Source organism: Malaclemys terrapin, chromosome 12, assembly GCF_027887155.1.
Source record: "Malaclemys terrapin pileata isolate rMalTer1 chromosome 12, rMalTer1.hap1, whole genome shotgun sequence".
NCBI lineage: Eukaryota > Metazoa > Chordata > Testudines > Emydidae > Malaclemys > Malaclemys terrapin.
In genome coordinates this window covers 1,561,770-1,588,027 of record NC_071516.1, presented here as the reverse complement: position 1 = coordinate 1,588,027, position 26,258 = coordinate 1,561,770, and the positions used below count along the sequence as shown (strand labels likewise).

General features: G+C 51.2%; 1 protein-coding gene across 1 annotated transcript in view; it reads left to right on the top strand.

Moving 5' to 3' along the window:
• Nucleotides 1-4,314: 4,314 nt before the first annotated feature.
• TGM2 (transglutaminase 2) overlaps nt 4,315-26,258 on the top strand; it is a 35,779-nt gene continuing 13,835 nt past the window's right edge. Inside the window, exons 1-4 of the mRNA XM_054045265.1 lie at nt 4,315-4,399; nt 11,572-11,751; nt 22,264-22,506; nt 24,119-24,237. Of these exons, the coding sequence (XP_053901240.1) occupies nt 4,390-4,399; nt 11,572-11,751; nt 22,264-22,506; nt 24,119-24,237 (552 nt within the window). The 5' untranslated portion in view covers nt 4,315-4,389. The remainder of the gene's footprint in view (nt 4,400-11,571; nt 11,752-22,263; nt 22,507-24,118; nt 24,238-26,258) is intronic.

The window sequence follows — 26,258 nt, the reverse complement described above, 5'->3', positions numbered from 1 at the left end:
ACAGGTGTGCGAGGACAAATCCAGTCATGACTGTGAGGTGCTCGGATACTACAATGATGATAGCCATAGATGGCCAGATGGTAGCGACTGTTGGGCATTGCTGAGCGAGGCGATGTTTGACCCAACAATGAAAATAAAGATGAAATTCACCGTAGTCAGTGAATAGTCCTCACTGCCACCAGTCCTCCTAATCTGTTTTCCTTCAAGCAGATGCACAAATACACACGCATTACGGGGTAAGGAACAGCTTGGGTTTCGGAGCAAAATGAAAGCAGAGTGAGAAAAATCTGCTCCATGTGTTTTAGATTTGCTTTGCTGAGATGCTCATTCCTGGTCCGCTGGCTGTACATGACACAAAACACCTCCAGAGCACAGCATCTCAACGCGACGAGCAGGAGTAAAGTTCAGTGACCGAGAGCAGGACGGAAATGTCGTGGCAGAACGGCTTGCCTGGCATGCTCTGCAGCAGATAGGGCCAAGTCCTGCGCTCATTACTCCGGTACAGGGGTAATCAATTATTTTTTGTCAAGGTCCAAATTTCTTGGTCAAGGTTAGTCAAGGTCCAGAGAATAATACAGAAATAAAATAATAATAAATAATAATAATAATATAAAAATAAAAAAATGTTGTGGCTTGTTCAAAAGCACCTGGCAGTCTGGATTTGGCCTGTGGTCCACCTATTGACTACCCCTGCTCTGATATTTCTTATATTCCCCTTGAGGCAAAACAGCAAAGTCAACAGGAGTTTGCCTGAGTACAGACATGAAGCACGTGGGCTGCACTGAGGCAAGAATTGTAGTGAGCTGCATTCTCAATCTGATTTGAAGAGACACGTTTTCAAAAATGTGCCTAAAAAACTGGGGTGTGCCCCACCCCTGGCAGATGCAAAAGCCTGCATTGGTGTGTGCCCAAATTCACATGTACAAGAGAATCTGAGCGCTTTCAGACACAAATACTCTATACGTGGGTTGCTCGATGAACGGGTTCAACTTGCACATCTTGGGGGGTATTTTTGGAGAATGCTTTGAAAAGTTGGCCCGATGTTACGATATGTGCAACATCTGAGATCACACAGGAGCGGATTCTATTACCTAGGAGGGTAACTAAAAAAGGGTCAGCAACCGAGGAAAGTACAAAGTGGTGACAGAATACGAGCCCTAGCGAAAAGATAAAAGTGCAATGTGAGACATTTCAAACCGTTAGTACATCACATCAACGCTGTCTAGGCAGGTGCCGGCAGCTGACCATCCAAAAATAGGATTTAATTATCAGTCCATTCTCTAATCCCAACTGTGTCCCAGAAAACTGCTCCCACAATGGCCCTATCCTACCACCATGCCCTAGGAGACGCCTGGCCGGTGACGGCGGCAGCATAAAGCAGATACAGAGAGTGCTGAGGGCACTACTGCAGTTCCATAGCCTGGTTGTTTACCAGACCTACTGGCTGTAGTCACTCATTGGGAATTACTGATTTTGACCCTCCTATAAGCTACTTAATTGCAACGTAAAACATATGGCGCCAGGGACACTGGAACAATTTTTATAGTGGGGGGGGCTGAGAGCCATTGAACCAAACTGTAAACCCTGTGTGTGATGGAAACCACTTCAAGCCAGGGGGGTGCAGCAGCGCCCCCAGGGCCGCCGAGAGCGGGTTCGGGCCCCGGTGAAAATTTTTTTCGGGCCCCCCAGCAAGGGCAGACCAGCTAAACTGGGCCGACGAGAAGGGGGAAGCCGGGCCCCTTTCTGGACCGCTGGGCCCCATTTCTACCGGTTCCCCCCCCCCCCCGGTCGGCCCTGAGCGCCCCTAGTTCCAGCACCTATGTATGGAGCCTGATCCATTGTGTTCCACCAGCTTTTGCGCCCAGGAAAGCCCACTGAAGGGGCCTATCAGAGACGAGACTCAGGACCATCCCTTATTGTCATTCCATGTGCGCTAAACGAGCTCTGCAGCCCAAGTGCTCCTGTCTCATTCTGACTTGGTACATTCCGAGATGGGAAGATGAGGCAAATATTCTCGAGGCGGCTGATTTACATTACGCAGGATGAAAAGTGCAGCCCATCCGCCATGTGTTCCTCCTCAGGTCCATCAGCAATGCAGCTCCAGACATGGCTCCCCCACTTGATTCCCCAGGATGCTGGAACTAACCACATCAGGTCACAAGGCTTCCACTCAGCCTGGATTTATTGCACATTTAACCTTGTTCCCTGGCCCCCTCCTGCGAGTGATGATGAATGGCCTGGCTCTTCCCAGCCACAGCTGGGCAGCTGGAACATTACATCCATGCTGGGCTCTGCTTGCCTGCTTCATTTCATGCGCTGGGAGAGATTTCATTTCCAGAGGCCCCAGCCGGCCCTCTGCCGTGTGAGACAGAATTGTGCCATATCTCTAGGACAATCAACTGCAAAGTGTTTGTAAATACGAAAAACTCAACTGGCTGAGCTAAATCCATCAGAGTTTATTTCCCCGTGGCTGCTCCTCCCTCCATTGCATGTGCCAGAACGCGGTATTGAACTCTAGAGCAAGGATTTCTTTTTGCAAAATCCCACACACTGATGTGAAAACAACCCAGCTCCTTGGGTGTCACCGCATCCATCGGTCATTTTGTTTTCTCCCTGCTGGAGCGCTTTCCCCCCATGGTCAATGGAGAGAATGCCCAGCTGCCGTCCACCTGCCACCTAGCAGAGTAGCCATTTAGGGGGAGGGACTAGATGCCGGTGCTGCAGCCAGGTCAATTCATGGGCCACAGTGGCTGCAACAAAGTCATTTTTCAGCTTTGCAGTGGCAATGCAATGAACTGTTGGCACCAGTGTAGAAAAGGCCAGGGCACTGACTCAGCACAGTGGGGTTCTTCCACCAATAGAGAATGAGGAAAATAGTCCCTCTATTGCATAGCTTCTGCAGGACGCCCAAGGCTCTCTGCCCTCCAGCTTACAAGGTGGCACATCAGCCGAGCGCACAGAGGAGCTGGTGGAAGTTTTGGTCGGTTTCCATTACAGGGCAGCTCAGACATTACGGACAATAGCGAAAGTGTCAAATGTCAAAACCTCTCAACTAAAAACACGGGACACATTTTTCATGAACATCTTCCAGTTCCAGTGGCATGGAGCAGGCCCCTCCCCGGGCTCCCACGAACTGCCTTCCAGCGCTGGGATTGCCCAACCGAGAGGGAGACAGCAATACATACAATATGGTTGTCTGGTCCCAGGCGGCTTGTGAGCAAAATGCCCCAAAGCGCTGATTGGTTATGAATTATTCTGGACCATGTTCACGAAGGGCCAGATCTGGAGAGGATTGAGAAAGAGGTGTAAATTACCCGTCAGTGAGTGAGTCCAACCATCTCACTTCATGGACAGACCCTGAAGCTGCCGCTTGCGATCGATAGGCAGCACCCAAGTGCAGGAGCAGCAACACCTCCCATCCTGGGGAACCACCGAATGTTTAACCTTCATTCCCTCCCCACATCTGTGGGTAGTTCCCTCCCTTCCCCCAAGAGCTCAGCAACTTCGACTGGTCACAAGCTCCCGCCTTCCCCCCGCAGATTTGCTCACTACATGTACTTGCAAATGGTTTTCCTGAGGTACCAAAAGCAGCCAATTCCCACAGTCAAAGGCCACAGCAACTGGCCCAAAGGATTCTGGGTTGTGGCTGAGGGGGAGAATGTGGGGTTGCAGTCTGAAAAGAGCGCAGCCCCAGCGCTTCACTCTGCCGACTCATTCTCTTAGTTAGCCCGTGGGGTGGTGGGTGGACGAGGGTCTGACGTGAGGAATACAAGGTGTCCGCCATGTTTTCCCTGGGGAGAGCACATCTCCTCCCAGTGTGTTTACAAGAAGGGGGTTTCCAAGAGCTCTGTCTTTCCCTTTAACGACCTGTGCAGACACAATCTTCAGACCAGCAAACTAAAAGAGAAAGCCCCACTACCCAGGTTTGTGACTAGCCTCCTCAGGCACTACACACGAGCCCCACTTTCATAGGCTGACGTAAGAAATTCCTTCCCTGAAACTGGGGAAAGAATTTCACAACATTGACCAGCAAGAGAGGCTATTTATCAGCAATGTCCCCACACTGCCTCTTTCTGTATGTGTCACTTACTTGTATATTTTTAGCCTGTGTGGGGGGAAGTGAGCTATTACAGACCTGCTTTTGTCACAAATCCATACTCAAAGTTGAAAAAAAAAATAGGTGGATTTAGTTTTTCTTGGAAACAGTGGGTTTTTTCCAATTCTTGCTTAGGTTCCACCATCCACCCAGATGAGGGGGTGTGTGCTGTGTCTGCCTGTATAAAGGGAGAGCACAACTAGTGAGGGTGGGAGGAGATAAACCATCAGCTCCTTTTTCATAGCTGTAGGCAGAGCGCAAGCAGAGTAAAAGGGATTCCAGTGCTGGACACCATGGCTGAAGGTAAAGTTGCAGAACGGCACGTTGCCAGAGGCTGCATTTCAGCAAAACTTGACAACTTTTTTATAATTCTTCTAAATCAGAAATGTTTTGCTTGGTTATAGTGAGTTTTGCAAAGTGTCTATGTAAGGGTGGGTAGTGAGATCAGTAGGTCGGTATGTATCTGTGTGCATAAGTTCTGCTTTAGAAGAGGAGTATTGCAGTCTGTTCATTTAGCTCAGGCTGGAACATTAACAAGCTCCTTTATGTCAGCTGCACTTGTTTGTATTTCTGGAACTTATTGAAACTCAATGGCAAACGCTTGACTCAAGTGCAGAATAATCAGACACCCCAAAGATTAAAATAGAAGATAGTTATGATCAGGAGGAAACTATTTTGAGTTAATTTTGTTCTTTACCATAACTACAGTAATTTGCTATTGTTTTAATAAAGCCGTTGCTGTCAAGAGTGAAATTTTAAAATACTGTTTTAAATTGCAAGCTCCCTTTCAGCAGGACTCTGCAGAGAGCTGCTCTAAAAATATTTGCTTTTAGTCTCATCCTATTTTTAAAGAGAGTTATCTAAATAAAGCCATAAAAAAAAACCTTCTAAGCCTTTAGAAATCCCGCTGACACATAGCTGGCTTTTCTATGTAGTCTTTCGCTGGGAAAAGAATACTTTCTTCTCTACATCTTTCACAGTGGAGAGAGGTAAATAGAATCATTCCCCAAGGATCTGTACTGGAACCAGTGCTGTTTAACATATCCAAAAATTATTTGGAAAAGGGGATAAACAGTGAGGTGGCAAAGTTTGCAGACGATACAAAATTATTCAAGATAGTGAAGTCCAAAGCTGACTGTGAAGAGGTACAAAGGGGTAAACTGGGTGACTGGGCAACAAAATGGCAGATGAACTTCAATGTTGATAAGTGCAAATTAATGCACATTGGAAGACATAATCCCAAAACGATGTTACCATTCAAGAAAGAGATCTTGGAGTCATTGTGGATAGTTCACTGATCAATGTGCAGCGGCAGTCAAAATTCCTAACAGAATGTTAGGAGCCATTGGGAAAGGGATAGAAGAAAACATCATATTATAGTACATCCCACCTTGAATACTGCATGCCGTTCTGGTCACCCCATCTCAACAAAGATATATTAGAATTGGAAAAAGTGCAGAAAAGGGCAACAACAATGGTTAGGGGTATGGAACAGCTTTCATACACGGAGAGATTAAAACACTGGGACTGTCCAGTTTCAAAAAGAGACAACTGAGGGGCGATAGAGGTCTATAAAAGCATGAATAGTGAGGAGAAAGTAGATAAGGAAGTGTTATTTACTTCTTTGCATAAGACAAGAACCAGGGGTCACCCAATGAATTTAATAAGCAGCAGGTTTAAAACTAACATAAGGAAGTACTTCTTTACACAACAGTCAGCCAGCCTGTGGAACTCACTGCCAGGGGAGGTTGTGAAGGCCAAAAGTATAACTGGGCTCAAGAAAGAATTAGATAAGTTCATGGAGGATAGGTCCGTCAACGGCTATTAACCAAGATGGCCAGGGATGTAGCCCCATGCTCTGGGCGTCCCTAAACCTCTGACAGCCAGAAGCTGAGACTGGACATGGGGATGGATGGGGATAATTGTTCTGTTCTGTTCTGTTCTGTTCATTCCCTCCGAAGCACCTGGCATTAGCCACTGTTGGAAGACAGGCTGCTGGGCTAGATGGACCATTCATCTGACCCAGTATGGCCGTTCTTATGTTCTTATGAAATAATATTTCCCATGTCAGATTCTGATCAGCGTGTAGCCTTCTTTGTTCAGTCTATGGTCAGTGAGACCAGGCAATACAAGCTCATGTGGAGGTGCAGATAGGCAGGTGAGAGACATGTCAAATCCACAACAGTGACAAAAACAAACAGGGAAGTTAATTCCATTCAACCGCCTGGGATCTCAGTGACAAGACCGGGTTTTATTCAATCCAGTCCCAAGACAAAATAAAAAGGAATGAAAGAGGAGGCGCCCGTAATGGCATTGCAATGACTGCATCCTAAGGAAAACAAGGTCCCTCTGCTCTGTGGCACTGAGTGAGCTGGGCCTGCTTTAAGCCCTCTGACTGCTCATCGCTACAGGGGAGCGGTTGGACTTTGAGAGGAGTCTGAAGACCCTCATCCTTCATTTTCCCTCAGGATGATGAAAAACAGGATCCCTTACATCAGAGATTGGACCAAATTATATGCGGGCGTAAATGGGGAAAACTCCACTGAGGTCGCTGCATGGTGCTCACTGCCATCACCGGGGAATGTTGCTTCTGGCATTTCTCTTCCATGAGGGCCCTCCCTTGGGCCATCGGCTTGGGCTGTTCCTAGGAGAAGGTGGAACTGAAGTTTTCCACGAGCTCCTCTTCCTCTGTCTTTGTGCTCACAGGGCCCCTCCCATGGTGCGTCCAACTTCCAAGCACTCCCACGTCTTTCAAAATAGAAACAAACCCTGACGATCTCTCTCTGCGTCTCCTGCTGCTAGATGCCAGGAAGAGCTTAGTTCAGAACTGGTTTGTGTATGTTTAAAGTGCAAGTATGGCTAGGGAAAGCAAGGGTGAAAAAGGGAGTTACATGTTTTGTTGTGAACGCAGCAAGGCCCGTGGCCATTCTTATCTCTCGCAGGAGTGAGCACCAGAGTCTAGGTCCGACTCTCCAATGCACAAAGCAAAGACAACTCAAAAAACCAGAAGAGAAAAACCCTTCTAATCTCTTTCGTGGCAGCTGTCCTGGGTTAGTTATAACAGTAGGAAATAGAAGTCTGGCAGACAGAAATTTGACTGTTAAACTGGTGTCCCTGTTACATTAAAGGATTTTAAAACACAGAGAAAATGGAACTGGAATGTTAAGATATTTCATTCCACTCATGGTCTTGTGAACGTTGTAATACCTGCCGTGAATAGCATGCAGAGATCCCGGAAGAGCTCTGCAAACATCCTAGTATATGTTATCATCAATTTAATAACTAAGGAATAAACTGGTTGTTATTGATCAAAGTGGCCAACAGAATACAACAAGTTTGGCGTTACCAGCTCAGGCTGGATTTTTGAGCCAAACATCATTTTTTAGAATTCCTCTCTCTAACACACTTTTTCTGACTTGGCCCACATTTTCTGGCAGAGTCTAGCTTGATATAAGATCATACGCATGTAATTGGGTGCAGTTTTCGCTAAATCAGGGGTGAAATGTGTAAAATGGAAGTCTCCCTTCTCCCTTCAGTTTGTTCTACGCTGGTCACACTCCTGCAGCTCGGCAGCCCGATAGAATCATTTTGATTATGGGCAAGCTACGCTTTCTCCATAACTCCATCTATCTAGATCTCTTAGGTCTTACCGCAATAGCCTCCCACCAGTGAAAGCAATTATTTCTCTCTCACACGCCCTTCCCTGCTGGCAAGCAACAGGGCTGACTTTGTGGTGAGGTTTTGGGGGCATATCTGTAAGCACGAACATGAAAGCACTATTGCAAGAAAGCCTTTCGCTCTGGAGGCGGCAAGGTCAGTGGTCTTCCTTTTTTCACCTGGCACCATTCCTATAGCAACGGGTTTCTGCAGCTCCCTCCCTTCCTCCTTCTGGCCAGCATTCAGCCCCTTCCCTAGGGCAGTGGTGCTCAACCCTTCCAGACGACTTACCCCTTTCAGGAGGCTAAATTGTCTTGCGTACCCCCGATTTCACCTCACTTAAAAACGACTTGCTTAGAAAATCAGACATAAGAATACAAAAGGGTCACAGCCACTATTACTGAAAAATGGCTGACTTTCTCATTGTTACCATAGAATTATAAAATCAATCAACTGGAATATAAATACTGTACTTACATTCCAGTGTATAGTCGATAGAGCTGTACAAACAAGTCTTTGTCTGTATGAAATTTTAGTTTGTTCTGACTTCACTAGTGCTTTTTCTGTAGCCTGTTGTAAAACTAGGCAAATCTCTAGATGAGGTGATGTCCCCCCTGGAAGACCCCTGCATGCCCCTGGGGCAGGCATACCCCTGGTTGTGAACCACTGCTCTAGGTGACCTATTGCTGAGAGAGGATGGGGACGAAGCAGCAGTGAGCACTGTCAGCACTTGCTCCATAAATCAGGCCCTAGTTTTCCAGCTCAGGTACTCTGGCACTGAACTCGCTATGTGTTCTCCTACATTAAATACTTTCACTTATTCTGGCAACTAATCTGCCTGACTGCAATGCATTCACGGCTCGCTAGCCTGGAACAATGATGAATGATATCGCATTGCCCCAGGAAACCACGCTGAAACAACGGGTAATGGCGCTGTCTGATTATCACCGGCTGCCTAGCACAGGCCCTGCTTACATCAGTGTCTCTCTGCCCGACTGCCACAAGAGCACGCCCTGCAGAATGCCTCAGGCCATGCAGTCAGACATCCCTTTTCGTGGGCAGGCTCTCCGATTTGTCAAGGCATAGGAAATAGGAAACTTCCTGTCAGCCTGACCGAGGGCACAGGGAACATCCAAAGCTAAGCGTTCGCCGAGTTCAGAAATGCTTCTCTCTTTCGGGAGGGGGGGAAACAACCCAAACAACTTGGCAGCGGAAGCCTGAAGCCAAACTCCTCCAGAGGCAGGAAGGATAAGCGCTGGCCCTCTCTGCTGCTGCCCCTCTGCAAGACTCTCCTGCCCTTGAATCCTGATGGACCCAGTGCAGCTCTGCGACACACCTTTGGCCTGGCCTCAGGCCTCTCTGCTGTTGTAGCATTAAGAGCAGAAGCCTAGTGCAAGGGGAAGCTCGGCATTCCGCTCCCAGGCCAGGGCAACAAAACTGATCAGGGGGCTGGGGCACATGACTTACGAGGAGAGGCTGAGGGAACTGGGGTTATTTAGTCTGGAGAAGAGAAGAGTGAGGGGGGATTTGATAGCAGCCTTCAACTACCTGAAGGGGGGTTCCAAAGAGGATGGAGTTCGGCTGTTCTCAGTGGTGGCAGATGACAGAACAAGGAGCAATGGTCTCAAGTTGCAGTGGGGGAGGTCTAGGTTGGATATTAGGAAACACTATTTCACTAGGAGGGCGGTGAAGCACTGGAATGGGTTACCTAGGGAGGTGGTGGAATCTCCATCCTTAGAGGTTTTTAAGGCCCGGCTTGACAAAGCCCTGGCTGGGATGATTTAGTTGGGGATTGGTCCTGCTTTGAGCAGGGGGCTGGACTAGATGACCTCCTGAGGTCTCTTCCAACCCTAATATTCTGTGATTCTATGATTCATGGTGGGAAGCTATTTTCCTAACTGCTGAGGCAATCGACCAGGCACACTAAAAGGACAGATAACCCAGGAGTTCAGACAGGTTTCACTGAAGCCATTTCCATGCTAGAATGCTAGAGGAGAGGTGTGCATGCTGTGTGTGCATGTATGTACGCTGTGTGTGCATGCTGTGTATGCACGTATGCACGCTGTGTGTACATGTATGTACGCTGTGTGTGTGCACAGATTCCAAGGCCAGAACAGATCATTGTGATCACCTAGTCTCACTTCCTGCACAGAACAGGCCATAGAACTTCCCCAAAGTAATTCCTAGAGCAGGTCTTTTAGAAAAACGTCCAAAATGGTCAGTGATGGAGAATCCACCGTGACTTGGTAAGTTGTTCCAATGGTAAATTACCCTCACTGTCAAACACTTACACCTTATTTCCAGTCTGAATGTGTCTAGCTTCAACTTTCAGCCATTGGATCATGTTATACCCTTATCTGCTAGATTAAAAAGCCCATTATTAAATATTTGTCCCCCATGTAGGTACTTACAGACAGTAATCAAGCCACCCCTTAACTTGCTCTGTGTTAAGCTAAATAGGTTGAGCTCCTTGAGTCTATCACTATACGGCTTGTTTTCTATTCCTTCTCGTGGCTCTTCTTTGAATCCTCTCCAATTTATCAGCCTCCTTCTTGAATTGTGGGCACCAGAACTGGACACAGGATTCCAGCCGTGGTCGCACAAATGCCAAATACAGAGGGAAAATAACCTCTCTGCTCCTACTCGAGATTCCCCTGTTCATGCATCCCAGGATTGCATTGGCTCTTTTGGCCACAGCCTCCCACTGGGAGCCCATGTTCAGCTTATTATCCACCACGATCCCCAAATCTTTCTCAGAGTCACTGCTTCCCAGGATAGAGTCCTCCCATCTTGTTCCCAGTTGTGTATATTTACATTTAGCCATATTAAAACGTATATCGTTTGCTTTCATCCCGTTTACCAAGCGATTTAGATCACTCTGAATCTGCGATCTGTCCTCTTCATTATTTACCACTCCTCCAATTTTTGTGTCATCTGCAAACTTTACCAAGGATGATTTTATGTTTTTTTCCAGGTCATTGTTAAAAAGATAGTGTATGGCCAAGAACTGATGCCTGGGGGACCCCCCTGGAAACACTCCTGGAGGAAGTTCCCCCATTTACAAGCTACTTTTGGAGACCTATCAGTTAGCCAGTTTTTAATCCATTTCATGTGGGCCATGTTAATTTTATATCGTTCTAGTTTTTTAATCAAAATATCATGTGGTACCAAGTAAAATGCCTTGCAGAAGTCTACGTATATTACATCAACAGTGTTACCTTTATCAACCAAACTTGTACTCACTATTAGTAGATGACAATTCATGAGTATGGGGGTGGGGAGGTGGCGGGGGAAGGAGGAGGCTAGATCCAGCCCTGTGTTACACCGACATACACCAAGGTAAAGATTCCCAACTCGTGAATCTCGTGGGGCTCAGAGCTCCCTGCTCATGCATGGAGATGCACCCTGCACTCCCTAACTGCAGCAGAACAACAACCTGGCCGTGTGCGCGTGCACATGAGAAACACATGGTAGGGAAGCCAAATGCATGAGCTCTATAGGAGTAAAATTGATCTCTTTTCAGCTGGAGCATCAGATTTTGGTGCCCAGCCTCTGAACCACTAAATGGATTCAAAGGAAGAGAGAGTGGAGTCTGGGTCAGTTTGTGCTGTGTCTTTGCTGCCTTCCAGAAAGAGAGCTTAAGGGCTTGGCGACACTGACGCTGTAGCGCTGTAAGCTAATCCCCTCGTGGAGGTGGAGTACCTGCAATGCTGGGGCGCGCGACCACACTCGCACTTCAAAGCGCTGTGTGCCCCTCCCGTGGCAGTGCTTTGATGTTTTGAGTGTAGCCACGGCCTTAGATGCTGTTGGTTTTGCAGATCTGGTGCTGGAATCATGCAACCTGGATTGTGAGAGCAACAATCAGAACCACATGACGGCTGACATGGGCAGCCAGCAGCTCGTTGTGAGGAGGGGACAGTCTTTCACCATCACGCTGCACTTCGCTGGAAGGGGTTATGAGGAAGGAGTGGATAGACTTACTCTCAACGTAGAGACAGGTAAGTCCAGAGCTATCCACTAAACTCAACTGCGGTCAGCTTGGAGAGGAGCCACCTCCATCCCCTCGTTCAGAGACACACACAATATCCACCCCCGTCACATCACCTCAGAGATGAGCCGTCCTACCCCCTCACCTCACAGACAGACATATTCACCCACCTCTCCTCAGAGAGACACCAGCCACCCTCCCCTCAGAGAGAGACATTATCCACCCTCCCCTCAGAGATAGGCCATGCCCAACTAAGCCACCTCAGCGCCGTCATGTCCAGGCAGGGCCGGCTCCAGGCTCCAGCTTACCAAGCAGGTGCTTGGGGCGGCCGCTCCGGAGAGGGGCGGCACGTCCAGCTATTCGGCGGCAATTCGGCCGACGGTCCCTCACTCCCGCTCGGAGCGAAGGACCTCCCGCCGAATTGCCGCCACAGATCGCGATCGCGGCTTTTTTTTTTTTTTTTTTGGCTGCTTGGGGCGGCCAAAACCCTGGAGCCGGCCCTGTGTTCAAGAGGGGCACTTTCTACCCCAGTCATCGCAGAGAGAGCCATCCCTGCCCCAGCCCATTCAAAAAAACACTTTCCACACTTATCACTTGTATACAGATTCCCCCTCTCCCTCAATCATTGTATAGGCAAGCCGTCCTCAATTTCCACCCCCATTACCCCACCTTCCCACCCCAAAACCTCAGTAAGAGGCCAACCCCACCCCATTCCCTTTGGACAGTCCATCCCGAGGTCTGTCACCATCCAGATAAGCAAGCACTACCATATGAATGGCCCTCACATTTTTGTTCAGGAAAACTAAATGCTTCCCCTACTGCTTATATTTGCTTGTTTTGCAACTCACAAAGTGAATCTAAAAGTCCTTGGTCCAAACTTTGTATTTATTTGTTTTACATTGTTGGATCTGAGAGGACGGCTTCCTCTTCCTGTCAGGAGACTGTTATCTCAGTCATGTTATTTCCAACATTAAAGTAAAATTTCCCTGGCACTGATCCTGATGTCATAGGTGGTTTGTCCTCACAGTCCCAGACAGAAAGATATAAAAACAGAGGCTCCACAATATAATAATAGTTGAATGGTCTCAAGTTGCAGTGGGGGAGGTCTAGGTTGGATATTAGGAAAAACTGTTTCACTAGGAGGGTGGCGAAGCACTGGAATGGGTTACCTAGGGAGGTGGTGGAATCTCCTTCCTTGGAGGTTTTTGAGGCCCGGCTTGACAAAGCCCTGGCTGGGATGATTTAGTTGGGGTTGGTCCTGCTTTGAGCAGGGGATTGGACTAGATACCTCCTGAGGTCCCTTACAACCCGATTCTATGAAAGAAAGCAAGAAAACAAGAGCCCCAGCACTTGTGAACGTTATTTGCTTGAGTGTAACACTAACTCCCCATAGCCAACAATGTTCATTGTTGCCATGTTCCACACGTCTTAAGTGTTTGGGCCTGAAGACAAGTCAATCTGTCTGGGCTAAGGATTATTTCAGATGAGTTGACAGGGTTGGGCTTTGCCCAGCTATTACCTTGGAATGTCTGAGTTGGAATCCATAACATCGGTAGACTCCTAATGTGGTGTTCCAAAAATGCAAGCAGTCACTTTCACACCTGGGCTTTGCATTACCATAACTAGAAAAACAAACGACTACTACGAATAATAAGAGGTACTTTGGCCAGAAGGCTTCAGAAGCCAAATAAGAGATTCATCCACAAGCTATTTTTATGGTACTCTAAGATTCCAGCTCAAGGAATTCAGAATAAAATAATAAGGATTGAAGTATAAAATAAAGTCATATCCCTTAGTGGCATGGACCCTCTGTATATGCACATAGTCCCTTCCACTTGAGACTCTTAAGGTCCTAATAAATATTAATTAACTGAGCCTTATGTCACCACCATGCCAAAAGGCAGCAATATTATCCCCATTTTACATATAGGAAACTGAGGCACAGAAGGGAGCTTGAGTGACAGTCCAAAGTTACACATAGAGTCTGTGGTAGAGTCAGGAATGTAGCCCAAAACTCCCAATTCCTGGTCCCCCTGTGCTTCCACCCTCCATAGGCTAAGGGCTTGTTTGCACACGGAAGCTGTAACTGTTTAATGTAAATCAGTTTAGTTAAATCATACAACTTGTACGTGTGGACTCTCATAAAATGCTTTAAAACTGGTTCTATGCCTTTAGCTTGCACCTGTACATTTACCAGTGCAAGCTAAACTGATATAAGCCAGGTTCAAATGATATGTGTGTGTCTGCACACAAAGTTGTACCGTTTTAACCAAATCAGTATAAAAATCACGCCTATAATTAAACCAGTCTTACTCTGTGTGTGGGCCAGGGCTGATTCTGTGTAAAGAGCCCAATTCCCTTCTAGTGACTGGGTAAGGAGATGGCCTCTGCTCACGGTCAAGGTACATCTATCCTCCATCTTGGGAGAAATCAGACATGAAGGAACAACAATGGTGGACCCAGCCCAGAAAGATGTAGGTTTGGTTGTGAGGCTTTGGCTATGAACCGTCTCAAAGTCTGGGCATATTTTTTCTCTTGGAGTTGGGCCAGTGTCTGGGGAATTTCCATCTTTCAATTGCTGAGTAAAATTAGACCTCCAAAGAGAGGGACTTCCCCAAGAGAGGCCAGGTGTTCTGGTGCAGTAGTGTTGGATGGGTCAAGGTTAGCCAGACCAAACTCCTTTCCCAGCGTGAGCCCCAGATCTGTCCATGGACAGAACACTGTAGGGAAGCCCAGCAAAGGGACAGCCTGGCAGAAGGTTTATTTATCTCGGTCCTGCCCAGGTGACCGTAGAATACAGTAAGAAAGACCCAGCCCCACTGTCAGTGCTCGGGTTGGACCATCTCCAATGCTCAACCCGCTACCCACATTGGATCATACTTCCACCAGCTGTGTGCGCCACTAATCCAGTCCTACAGGGGCTGTCGGGGAGAACGCAGCTAGGATGCTGCATTTCCTTTCCTCTCCCCATCCCGGATATAGTTGGGCGCACACAGCACACACACGCAGAACAAAGCTAGGACGGAGGGAGAAGACCACACCCAAGAACGGAACTTCCCGCCACCCCACAGCATTGCAGAGGCTGGAGGACTCCTATAGCTGTCCATGGTTATAGCAACCTGCATGGATTTGGGGGCTTTAATTCCTGCCTGAATATTCCCACCCAGGGCCGGCTCCAGCTTTTCTGCCTCCCCAAGCGGCAAAAAAAAAAAAAGCCGATCGGCGGCAGCTCTATAGCGCCACTTCATTCTTCGGCGGCAATTCGGCAGTGGGTCCTTCACTCCCTCTCTTCCTCTTCGGCGGCAATTCGGCAGTGGGTCCTTCACTCCCTCTCTTCCTCTTCGGCAGCAATTCGGCGGTGGGTCCTTCACTCCCTCTCTTCCTCTTCGGCGGCAATTCGGCGGTGGGTCCTTCACTCCCTCTCTTCCTCTTCGGCGGCAATTCGGCAGTGGGTCCTTCACTCCCTCTCTTCCTCTTCGGCGGCAATTCAGCGGTGGGTCCTTCACTCCCTCTCTTCCTCTTCGGCGGCAATTCGGCGGTGGGTCCTTCACTCCCTCTCTTCCTCTTCGGCGGCAATTCGGCGGTGGGTCCTTCACTCCCTCTCTTCCTCTTCGGCAGCAATTCGGCGGTGGGTCCTTCACTCCCTCTCTTCCTCTTCGGCAGCAATTCGGCAGTGGGTCCTTCACTCCCTCTCTTCCTCTTCGGCAGCAATTCGGCGGTGGGTCCTTCACTCCCTCTCTTCCTCTTCGGCAGCAATTCGGCGGTGGGTCCTTCACTCCCTCTCTTCCTCTTCGGCGGCAATTCGGCGGTGGGTCCTTCACTCCCTCTCTTCCTCTTCGGCAGCAATTCGGCAGTGGGTCCTTCACTCCCTCTCTTCCTCTTCGGCGGCAATTCGGCGGTGGGTCCTTCACTCCCTCTCTTCCTCTTCGGCAGCAATTCGGCAGTGGGTCCTTCACTCCCTCTCTTCCTCTTCGGCAGCAATTCGGCAGTGGGTCCTTCACTCCCTCTCTTCCTCTTCGGCAGCAATTCGGCGGTGGGTCCTTCACTCCCTCTCTTCCTCTTCGGCAGCAATTCGGCGGTGGGTCCTTCACTCCCTCTCTTCCTCTTCGGCGGCAATTCGGCGGTGGGTCCTTCACTCCCTCTCTTCCTCTTCGGCAGCAATTCGGCAGTGGGTCCTTCACTCCCTCTCTTCCTCTTCGGCGGCAATTCGGCGGTGGGTCCTTCACTCCCTCTCTTCCTCTTCGGCGGCAATTCGGCAGTGGGTCCTTCACTCCCTCTCTTCCTCTTCGGCAGCAATTCGGCAGTGGGTCCTTCACTCCCTCTCTTCCTCTTCGGCGGCAATTCGGCGGTGGGTCCTTCACTCCCTCTCTTCCTCTTCGGCGGCAATTCGGCAGTGGGTCCTTCACTCCCTCTCTTCCTCTTCGGCAGCAATTCGGCAGTGGGTCCTTCACTCCCTCTCTTCCTCTTCGGCGGCAATTCGGCGGTGGGTCCTTCACTCCCTCTCTTCCTCTTCGGCGGCAATTCGGCAGTGGGTCCTTCACTCCCTCTCTTCCTCTTCAGCGGCAATTCGGCGGTGGGTCCTTCACTCCCTCTCTTCCTCTTCGGCGGCAATTCGGCGGTGGGTCCTTCACTCCCTCTCTTCCTCTTCGGCGGCAATTCGGCGGTGGGTCCTTCACTCCCTCTCTTCCTCTTCAGCGGCAATTCAGCGGTGGGTCCTTCACTCCCTCTCTTCCTCTTCGGCGGCAATTCGGCGGTGGGTCCTTCACTCCCTCTCTTCCTCTTCAGCAGCAATTCAGCGGCAGCTCAAAGAGGAAGAGAGGGACTGAGGGACTCGCCACCGAATTCCCGCCGAAGATCCAGAGGTGCCACCCCGATACTGGACGGAGTGCCGCCCCTTTGTATTGGCCGCCCCAAGCACCTGCTTCTTTCACTGGTGCCTGGAGCTGGCCCTGTTCCTAGGTTTCTCTCAAACACTGCCCCACCTTCAGTGTCACACTAGGGCAGTGGTTCTCAAACTTTTGTACTGGTGACCGCTTTCACACAGCAAGCCTATGAGTGTGACACCCCCCCCCTATAAAGTAAAAACACTTTTTAATATATTTAACACCATTATAAACGCTGGAGGCAAAGCGGGGTTTGGGGAGGAGGCACGACCCCCAGTTGGAGAACCCCTGCTCTAGGGTTATTTATTCAAGAGCTGGGCTGTTCCAGGCCTGGGTGGGTGTGGGGGAGAAAGATACTTAGATCTTGGCTCATGTGTTATCTCTGAACATCAGGCAGCTGTTTTCCGCCAAGGACAACCAAAGAGGGCTGGGGAGGGGAACAAAACAAGGAAGCTTGCAGGCTGGCCAACACCCATCTTCCTCAGCAATACCGTACCAAGGAAGAAAAGGGCCTAGCTTCCCCAAGTCTCTGCATGGAATTTCTCCGGGAGTTAGTCCCAATGGGCACGTCTACACAGCACAAAAAGTCTCGGAGCCCGAGTCAAATGACTTGGACTCGCAAGGCTCGCGCTGCAGGGCTGTACATAGCCGTGTAGAAGTTCAGACTCGGACTGGATCCCAGGCTCTGAGACACACAACCCCCACCCCCCGCGCCGAGTTTCAGAGCCCAGGCTCCTGCCTGTGCCCGAAGGGCTACGCTGCCATTTTTAGCCCGGCAGCATGAGCCCAAGTCAGGTGACCTGGGCCCTCGACTCACTGCCACAGGGTATTTCTGAAGTGGGGACGCAACCTGCGTGCCTTCCCTGACTCCCAGCCCCTCCCACCTCCACGCAGAGAGCCATCCTCAGGCTGCCCAGAAGCGCTGCCAAGGGCAGGGGGATGAGACGGCTCCCTGCAATGCAGCACAGATTCTATTAATAGTGTCAGCCACTTTTTGTCTTTCCAATCCCTTGTACTGACAGACTTTTACCCGGAGGGACACCAGTTGGCCCAGGGGATTGGCAATGAGCTCTGGGGCCTTTTGCTCCAGTTTCATCCCTGCCCCAGAGGAGGAGGCATTACCACGTGCGGGCCTGGCCGCTTCGGTGAGACTCCATCCAGTCACTTGTGTCCATGTCACAAAGCCGTTGTGCTGTCTAGCATACGAGATTTGACTTGTCGGCAGCTTCCAAAGAGAGGCTGAACTCTCCAGGCAGCATTAGCAGAGGGACTTTGGTTGGAGGAATGGGGAAAATCTGCCCTGCAACTGGCTAAAGTGTGACACTTCTGGGGATAAATAATGCCTTTGCTCCAGCCCGGTCTTGTCTCAAGCAGTTTTACTAGCCTCCTGCAGGTCCTCCTCCATGGTGGAGGGCCCTAAACAGGATGTCCTGTGCCAGGGCCGAGGACAGGAGGGCTCATGAATGACATTCAAAATCATGAACCATAGAGTTGGCCGAGAATTTATTTTTCCCAATGAGAAGTTGCAACAAAAACATTAAAACTCGGTTTTGTTAAAAATTCTCATAGAAATTTTTCTGATTTTCATCAAAAAACCTAAAACTAGAGACGGGGGGGGGGGAGAGGGGAGAAGTGAGAATGTTTTCAGTGAAAATGGAAATCTTTTCATGAACATTTCCATTCTGTCAAAAAAAGAAAAAACCTTTTGGTCAGAAAAAAAAATTTCAACAAAAAATGTAATGAATAAAACCGACCAGGCTTTTTTTGTTACCCCATCTTGGAATTCAAGAACAAGGCATCCCCATGGGCGGACGCCTAGAGGCACATGACTCATTTTAGGTGTCTGAGGAGTTAGATCCCAGAGCTGAGATGCAAAACTAGGGCAAGATCCACCCCGGTAAGTAATGGCATCTCCCTAGGGGGGAAACCCTAAATTCTCCAGAGAAGTCATTGAATCTAGAGCCTCCACAAGGCTACTAGAAAACCAGTATTAGCCCTGGAGTTAGGCACAGATGGTGGAATCCTGGCTCCACTGAGGTCATTGGGAGTTTTGCTCTTTGCTGTGACAGGACGAAGAACTCCCCAGGGAGTTTGTCTTCCTGCTGCGTTTGGGAACAGATCCTTGTGGGAGGGTTTTTGTTTTGTGAGACACATCCTGTAACTCCGGGGGAGGAAGGTTAGTGTTCCTGGGTTTCATTTAGCTGAGAACAGCTCTGGATAGAACGTTTCGGAGCAGCGCTGGAGGAGGGGAGTTTGTGGTCTGTGACTTTCAGAGCAGTGCCCTAGCTACACCCACTGCGCCTCATCAAAATCAAACAGCCAATCAGTGTAGAACAAATAACAAACCCTCGGCCCGCACCACTTCCCGCAGCCTCCATTGGCCTGGAGCAGCGAACCGCGGCCAGTGGGAGCCACGATCGGCCAAACCTGCAGACGCGGCAGGTAAACAAACCAGCCAAAGGTTGCCGATCCCTGGGCCAGATATTCAAAAGAAGCAATTGTGATGGTGATTCTGGGTTATGAGTGGGTGGGCCGCACCTCTGTGTCCCATCGAGCCAGGGCTATGACTGACATTGTAGCTTTAAGGGGGCACCCATGGGGCAAGGGAAAGAGTGCAGGTTTGTCACAGCCCCGTCTAGAGAAAGGCAAAGTCTGAACCTGATGTACAGTTCCGGGGTGTTTGGAGCTGGGGCTTTGGTGCAGGCCTGTATCAAAGATCCAGTTAATCAACCATCAGGCTTCAGGGCATAAATTGACATCCTGCAGGGGCCAGGAGGGAATTCCCCCCTGCCCCTGAATTGCCCATCTGGGTCGATGCCGTTTAGGCGTTCTCGCCTTTCTCTGAAGCTCCGGGGATTTACTGAAGCCTGCCCTTGGAAACGTGCCCTTCCCTAGAAACAGTTTTTTGCCCTGGTGTTTCTTGCCTGTTATAACATTTCTGTTTTGTATAAGCTTCAAATTCTACAAACTGACATAAGAGGCTGAAAGCCCAGAATCAGTGACCCTAGCTTCATGCTAGGCACACTCATTCCCAAGACCAGCACTCACCTCCTGGGGCTCTCAGGTCTCCGCCGCACTCCCTGCAGCCACACGGGTGATACACACCTGCCGAGTGCCGTCAGTAAATGTATGCGGAAAGACACGTTCCCTGTCAGAGTGACCCCGGCCATTCTGGACACAGACGCAGCAGCCACTGACCTGCTGCTCGCTGCCTCCATTTCCTTTGGCTATCAGTATGACTTTTACCTAGTGTCTTTCATCCCAAGTGATCCCAAAGGGGGTTCCAAACGCCAGTGTGTCCATACAGCACAATTGAATGCAGTTACCTCTGGGGTGGAGGGTGGCAGGCAGCTGACATTTTGGCCAAGGGCACAGGGACGAACATGTCTACTCTTGCAGAAAAGTGCTAGGGGTTCTTTAACATCTGCACGGAGGGCTCAGCGTTTGGGGGCCTAAACTGCACGGACTTCAATTGACCTGCCTGGCTAGCAGGACAGGGCTGTCTCTAGCTTGCCAGCTTCAACCCCAGGGAGTCCATGTAGTCAGTGCTCAAACCACTGAGCTATCCCTCCCCCTCAAACCTGAGCCTTTGCTACCAAGTCGTCCCCACCCTGAGTGATTGCTAATAGCCCTGTCCTGCAAAGAAGGGGGGTTATTTCAGTGCAGACAGACAGGGTCTGTTTTTAAAGCAGAGTTGTTTGGACAGTTCCAGTCGGGTACCTTGTGTGGACAGATCCAAATACAGCCCTACGTCCCCACCCCACTGCTCTTCGCAACGCTCAATTAGTATCTATGTGCAGAGGAGCAGAACTTTCCCCTGGCTCTTTTCGGGAATGGGTTGTGGGGCGGGGGCAGGAGAGAAGCAAGGCAAGGAAGCAGTTTCCCTTTGCCGGTCTGGGGAGGGGGATTCCTTGGGGACATGAGTAAGGAGCAGGGTTGAAAAGGGAAACGCTCTGCCTGTGCAGAGCACAGCCAGCTGCATCTGAACTGGCCAGGTCAGCTCTCCCCGGCCTCGCAGAGGGAGCGAGGAGGAGAAAGTGTGTCACTCTCATTAGTTCATGTGTATTTCTGGTCATGAAGTTCTACTCCCCAACAAGGGCGGGGCGCTGGAGCGGTGGAGTGTGGGCCCAGGACCAGCATAACACAGAGTTCCCAGTGTGGGAGGGAAGCCTGCACACAGAACATCCCTTGAAATGAAATCTGCCGGTCACTGCAGCTGCCTGGACACAGGGCGCAGAGGGCCAGGTCTGAGCTGTTCTGTGTGTTCCTCTCCGTTTCTGGGAGGAGCTGTGTTTGGATCCAGGACGGCTCCTTGCACTTGGAGTAACACTCCCAGCAGAGTGAAAGGACAGCTCTGTGCGCAAGGGAGCACTGATGTCACTGCTAGACGCTGGAAGTGCAGAGTGCTAGCTGGGGCTCTCGTCTCGCGGGGGGCGGGGGGGATGTTATTGTCCTGCCAAGGGACCCATCTGCGGTTCCAGAGCAGCTGGCTTTGGAATTGGAGCTTGGATGGTCTAGGCCGCGAGCGGAAACGCAGTGTAAAAGGGGCTTAGGGACGCTCAGCTGTGGTGTGTTGTTATGGGATGTTTGGATGTAGCCGGCAGAGATGCTTTCACACAGTCCTGGATCTGGGTGCGTTACCTGGCACTTACTGCAGACCCAGAAATGGTTATTTGGGGAGCTGTTAGTTTGAGCTTACAAGTGCAAGACTTGGGCCCCCAACTACATAGACAGACTGGGGTGCCCCAGTCTGAACGCTGGGCTCCCCTTAGGGTCTCCATTGGTGTGTCCTCAGAAGGGTGGGGGGAGGGCACGAACCTACCGTTGCCCCCAGCTATCACTCAGCAGCAGAAGCAGACTGACTCTCAGACACAATCACAGCGAAGGGGAAAGGCCCGGGAAAGGCTGACGGGGAGCGATTGGAAAGGACCCCAGGTCCCCAGCTGCAGGCACCATGTGCGTGCAGTTTCTACTGCACATGCAGCCAATGCAAAGCACACAGTGTACCGAATAGCTTTGAAATTCCAGTCCCGTGCATCTCCTTGGGCCTGAACGTTACCCATGGCTACAGGCCCCTGCCCGCCAGGATATCATGAGACAAAATCCCGTTATAGCAGGTAGGGGACCAGCCAGCAGAGCAATGCAATCCCCGTTGTCTGCTTGCCACACTGACAAGTCCCTCACGTGCATCAGCTGCATATGAAAGAATCAGGAGAATTCTGTCCCCCAGTGAATCACCCATCGAGTGGCCCCTCCGTACTGGGAGCAGGGAATCATCGGCAGGAGGTGCAGTCTCTCGTACACGCCAGCCACTCCTGCCCTCTGCATGCTGGTCTGCTCAGGACACCACAGCCCCCAGCCTCTGCCCTGCTGTGGGGCCAGTGAAGGCAGATGTGGTGCCAACACTGGGTCTGAGACTCGGCTGGTTCAGTAAGGGGAGCTACCTACAGCCAATGCAGGGAGAACGGGGGCCAGCAGTCACGTCTGTAAAGGGTGAGGGGTGCTGTGCCATGGGAGGCTGGAATAGCGCTCACGCAGGGTGAATTGTCCTTCCCCTGGCCCCAGAGGCATTGTCCCCAGAACTATCAGAGCGAGAGGCCAGAGGCAGGGTGTGCTAATGAGGCCGTTTGCTCTGGCAGGGCCATGCCCCATCGAATCGTCGGGAACCAAGTCCCATTTCCCCGTCTCCGATGCCCTCCAGGAGTCAGCATGGAGCGCGGTCGTGGACCATCAGGATGGAACCTCTCTCTCCTTGTTGATTTACGCCCCTCCCGATGCCCGGATCGGCCGCTATACCCTGACCCTGGAGGCCTCTACGGGGTACCAAGGCACTAGCTTCAGGCTCGGAGAGTTCATCTTGCTCTTTAACCCTTGGTGTCCAGGTGAGATTGTCATTCATCCATTTAAGTTGCAGGGGTCTCTCCAAAATGGAGATGGGCCAGACTCGGAACAACAGCCTCTGGCTGGGACTGCACAAGCCCGGAGCTGAACGGCCCACGCTGGCCTCTCTTGGATGGGCCGAACCGACACCAGCGCCAAACACCCACAACTCTGGGGAGGTTTGAATCTGTGCTCCAAGCCAGGAACCCTCTAGCTGCACCCTAGAGCCAGCAGCCCTAGAGACTCTTGGTTCCCCTTCCCACGCCATAGGAACGCACGTTCTGTCGGACGCCTGCGTCCCGCTCCAAAGGCTGAGCAGACCTGCTCCTTCCCTGGAAAATCCCTGACAGTGGGTGTAGTCTGGTGCGTGGGAAGAGCGCGGACTGGGGGTAGGAGCCAGCCTTGCCACTCAATCCAGAGGTGGGATGAACTCTGCCAGTTGCAAGGGGACATCTCCATTCCCACCCCTCGCCCACTCGCTGCCCTGCTCCAACGCTGCCCTGGCCATCGGGACACAGGTTATGGGGCAGAACACGCAGCTCTGAACGCCACCATGTTAACGAGCCAGCCAGGGCACAAATAAAGCCACCACTAGCCCTGCTGAGATCAGACAGCAGCATGTGGAGGGAGGGACCAATGTCTGGCCATGGTTGGGCAAGTGACCAGCCAGGTTTGCTTGCCTGCACCTTGTTCTTGTCCCCCACTGCTCTCCCCATCAGTGCGAGGAATCTGCCCCCACCAACTCCCCCGCCCAAGTGCACCCAAATGAAATACCAGGCCTAAAATGACAAACTTCCTGAATTCCAAAGCGTTCTGTGCTGACTCGTCAGAGATAAGGAGTTTAGAAAGTTTCACTTGGCCACCGCTGCACGGAACGCCAGGGCTGGCAGGAAGTTTTTGCAATGAACAGATGACACAGAACATTTGGCCACATTGTTCAATGATTTCACTGAAACAAGAAAAACCAAAAATCTCATCCACAGGAATATTTTTCATTTTCTTGCATTTCCCTCCCTCTTTCTCTCTTCTTTTTTCTTCCTCTCCCCTTTCCAGTGGGAAAAAAGATGGGGACGGGGAGGAGACGGGTACACAAGCAAATCCCCCCCCCCCGCATATTACATTTTAATTCAAATCTAATCGCATTGAAATTTTTCAGCAAATTCCATGAAAAGGGTTACCTGCGACATGCACGGTTTCATTTCCTTCAGCATTGCTCATGGGAAATCGCGGCCACTCTGCACAGTGGCCCAGATACTCAGCAGCTGTAAGAACCGTAGCTCGATGGGCAGCTGTGGGGCGACGCCAGTTCATGCCAGCTGAGGATCTGGCCCAGTGGGGTCAGAGCTGTGGGACAAAGCACCACCACACAAGCCCAGAGAAGGATTTTCTCCTGCATCCTTGGGTCATGAGTCCTAGGCTCTGATCTGCTCCAGCAATGGTCCAAACTCTGCAGCCTGCAGCAGAGGTATTGCTAGTGTCACTGCAGTACTTTTCCCAGAAGGGATGGGGGCTGCCCCTTTGCTGTCCAGGCTTTGCTAGTTCGTGGGTGCGGGAATGAGAGGATCGAGGGGGGAGAGCGTCTCACACTGTTCTCTCGCTCCCTTCTCCCCACAGATGACTCTGTCTTTCTCGAGTATGAAGACCAGCGGTGTGAGTACGTGCTGACGCAGCAGGGCCTCATCTACCAGGGATCTCTGAAGTTCATCGTCCCTATTGCCTGGAATTTCGGACAGGTAAGTCTCCAGCCCTGACTCCCCTGCCCAGTTACAGGTACTTGGGGCCCAGGCTGTAATCTCTGCCCAGGAACACACACATGGAGTTCCTCCAGGTGGAGCATCACAGTGCAGCTAGTCAGAGTCTGTTCTGCCCGATATCACCTCTAAGGGGCCTGCAGGATCCCTCTGGAAATAACAGCAGAACCCACCCACTGCTGGCAGATAGCATCACGAATGGCCTGTCTAACGTCCCTCTATCTCATGTGTGCAGCAGCAGGTGAACCTGGCGGTTCAAAGCTCCAGCCCCAACACACAGATCAGGGTTCGCTGCTCCCCCAATGTGTCCCATCCCATGCGCCTGGCAGCAGGTGTCAATTTCTGTGTCCTCTGATAACACCTCAGTGGAAATCTCATGGAAATCTCACACCACCTGCCTCTAGAGGCAAATTAAAATCTCATTTCCGGAGGGGAAAATGCTGAGTTCAGATCCCCGGAGCAGCCCATAAATCCTTAGCCAACGAGGCCTGGGAGAGAGGCCAGGACAGAACACTCCATAATAATGGCAAAAACACCCTCTGTCTGGGAAACATATGGAGGGGCCTTTGTAAGATAAACAGCTCCCCTCCCGAGTTACAGTGCTGATAAAGGGACTGCCAGCACCATAAGCCCTGCCTGGTCAGGAGCATGTCACGTCTGCATTTCAAATGCCTTTGGCCATATTGGGGCTGGGGGGCTGCAACTGGCTCCCAGCCACGTCCCCCCACCCATGAGCTCCAGAGGGCTCCTCTCTCTTTGGGGCTGATTCTGAGTGGGGTGAGTGACCTGCAGTTCCCAAGGCAGACAACACAGCTGCAGCTACACCTATCTCATAGAACTAGAAGGGACCCCAAAAGGTCATCAAGTCCAGCCCCCTGCCTTCACTAGCAGGACCAAGTACTGATTTTGCCCCAGATCCCCACCTGGCCCCCTTGATGATTGAACTCACAACCCTGGATTTAGCAGGCCAATGCCTCAAACCACTGAGCTATCCCTCCTTCTAAGCGCTGGGGGTCCTGTCTGGGGTGGAGCTGAATCAGGGGCTTTCCAGCCTCTTAGCATTCACCGCCACTGCACCCCTGACTGCAGCAAATTCCTCCTCCACCGTTACAAAAATCACCCTGGGTCCCCAAAGTTCCCTGGCTCCTGGTCGGTTGTGCAGAACAGCAGCTGTCACTCAAGCCCAGCTCCTCAAAGGCACTTCTGAGCACCGGCTGCCCAGTGCAATCCTCAGCCCCCGGCTCCCTGCACAATGCAGGGGGAGAGTTCGACGCTGGCTGAAGGGTTTGTCCACACAGCGTGTCACTGCGCAGCAAGCGGGAGCGGGAGACATTCACAGCCGGCCTTGCCAGGCATCGCCTTGCCATGCAGACAAACCCTAAGTAAGGACTCTTCAGAAACCAGCAAGGTGGGGAGCTGCCTAAGCTAGCCAGGAGTGACAGGCAGGGAACGTGGTGGGATTAGGCACCAGAGACAGACACCTCCCTCCACCGGGGATCCTGAGCTGAGAGGCCTCAGCCCATCTGCAGACAGTCAGACAGAGAACCCACCGCATAGCCTGTGTTTTAGCGGGTAGGAGGTTCCCCTGGGAAGCGGGCAGGGCCGGCTCCAGGCACCAGCTTGGCAAGCAGGTGCTTGGGGCGGCCACTCCAGAGAGGGGCGGCAGGTCCAGCTATTTGGCGGCAACGGCGGATGGTCCCTCACTCCCGCTCGGAGCGAAGGACCTCCCGCCAAATGGCTGCCGCAGATCCCGATCACGGCTTTTCTTTTTTGGCTGCTTGGGGCGGCCAAAACCCTGGAGCCAGCCCTGGAAGCGGGACACTGACATTCAACTTCCCGCTGCAGACCAGGGACTTGCACATGTGCTGTCGCACTCGGCTGCGCTGGGGTGGGGGGGACACACTCATCTGGAGGGCTCAGGCGTGCTCCGGGCATGCCTAAGCACGGGGCCCCGTTGGCGAGATGGGCGGGGACCTCCAGAGCTAGGGGTGGGGCGGCACCGA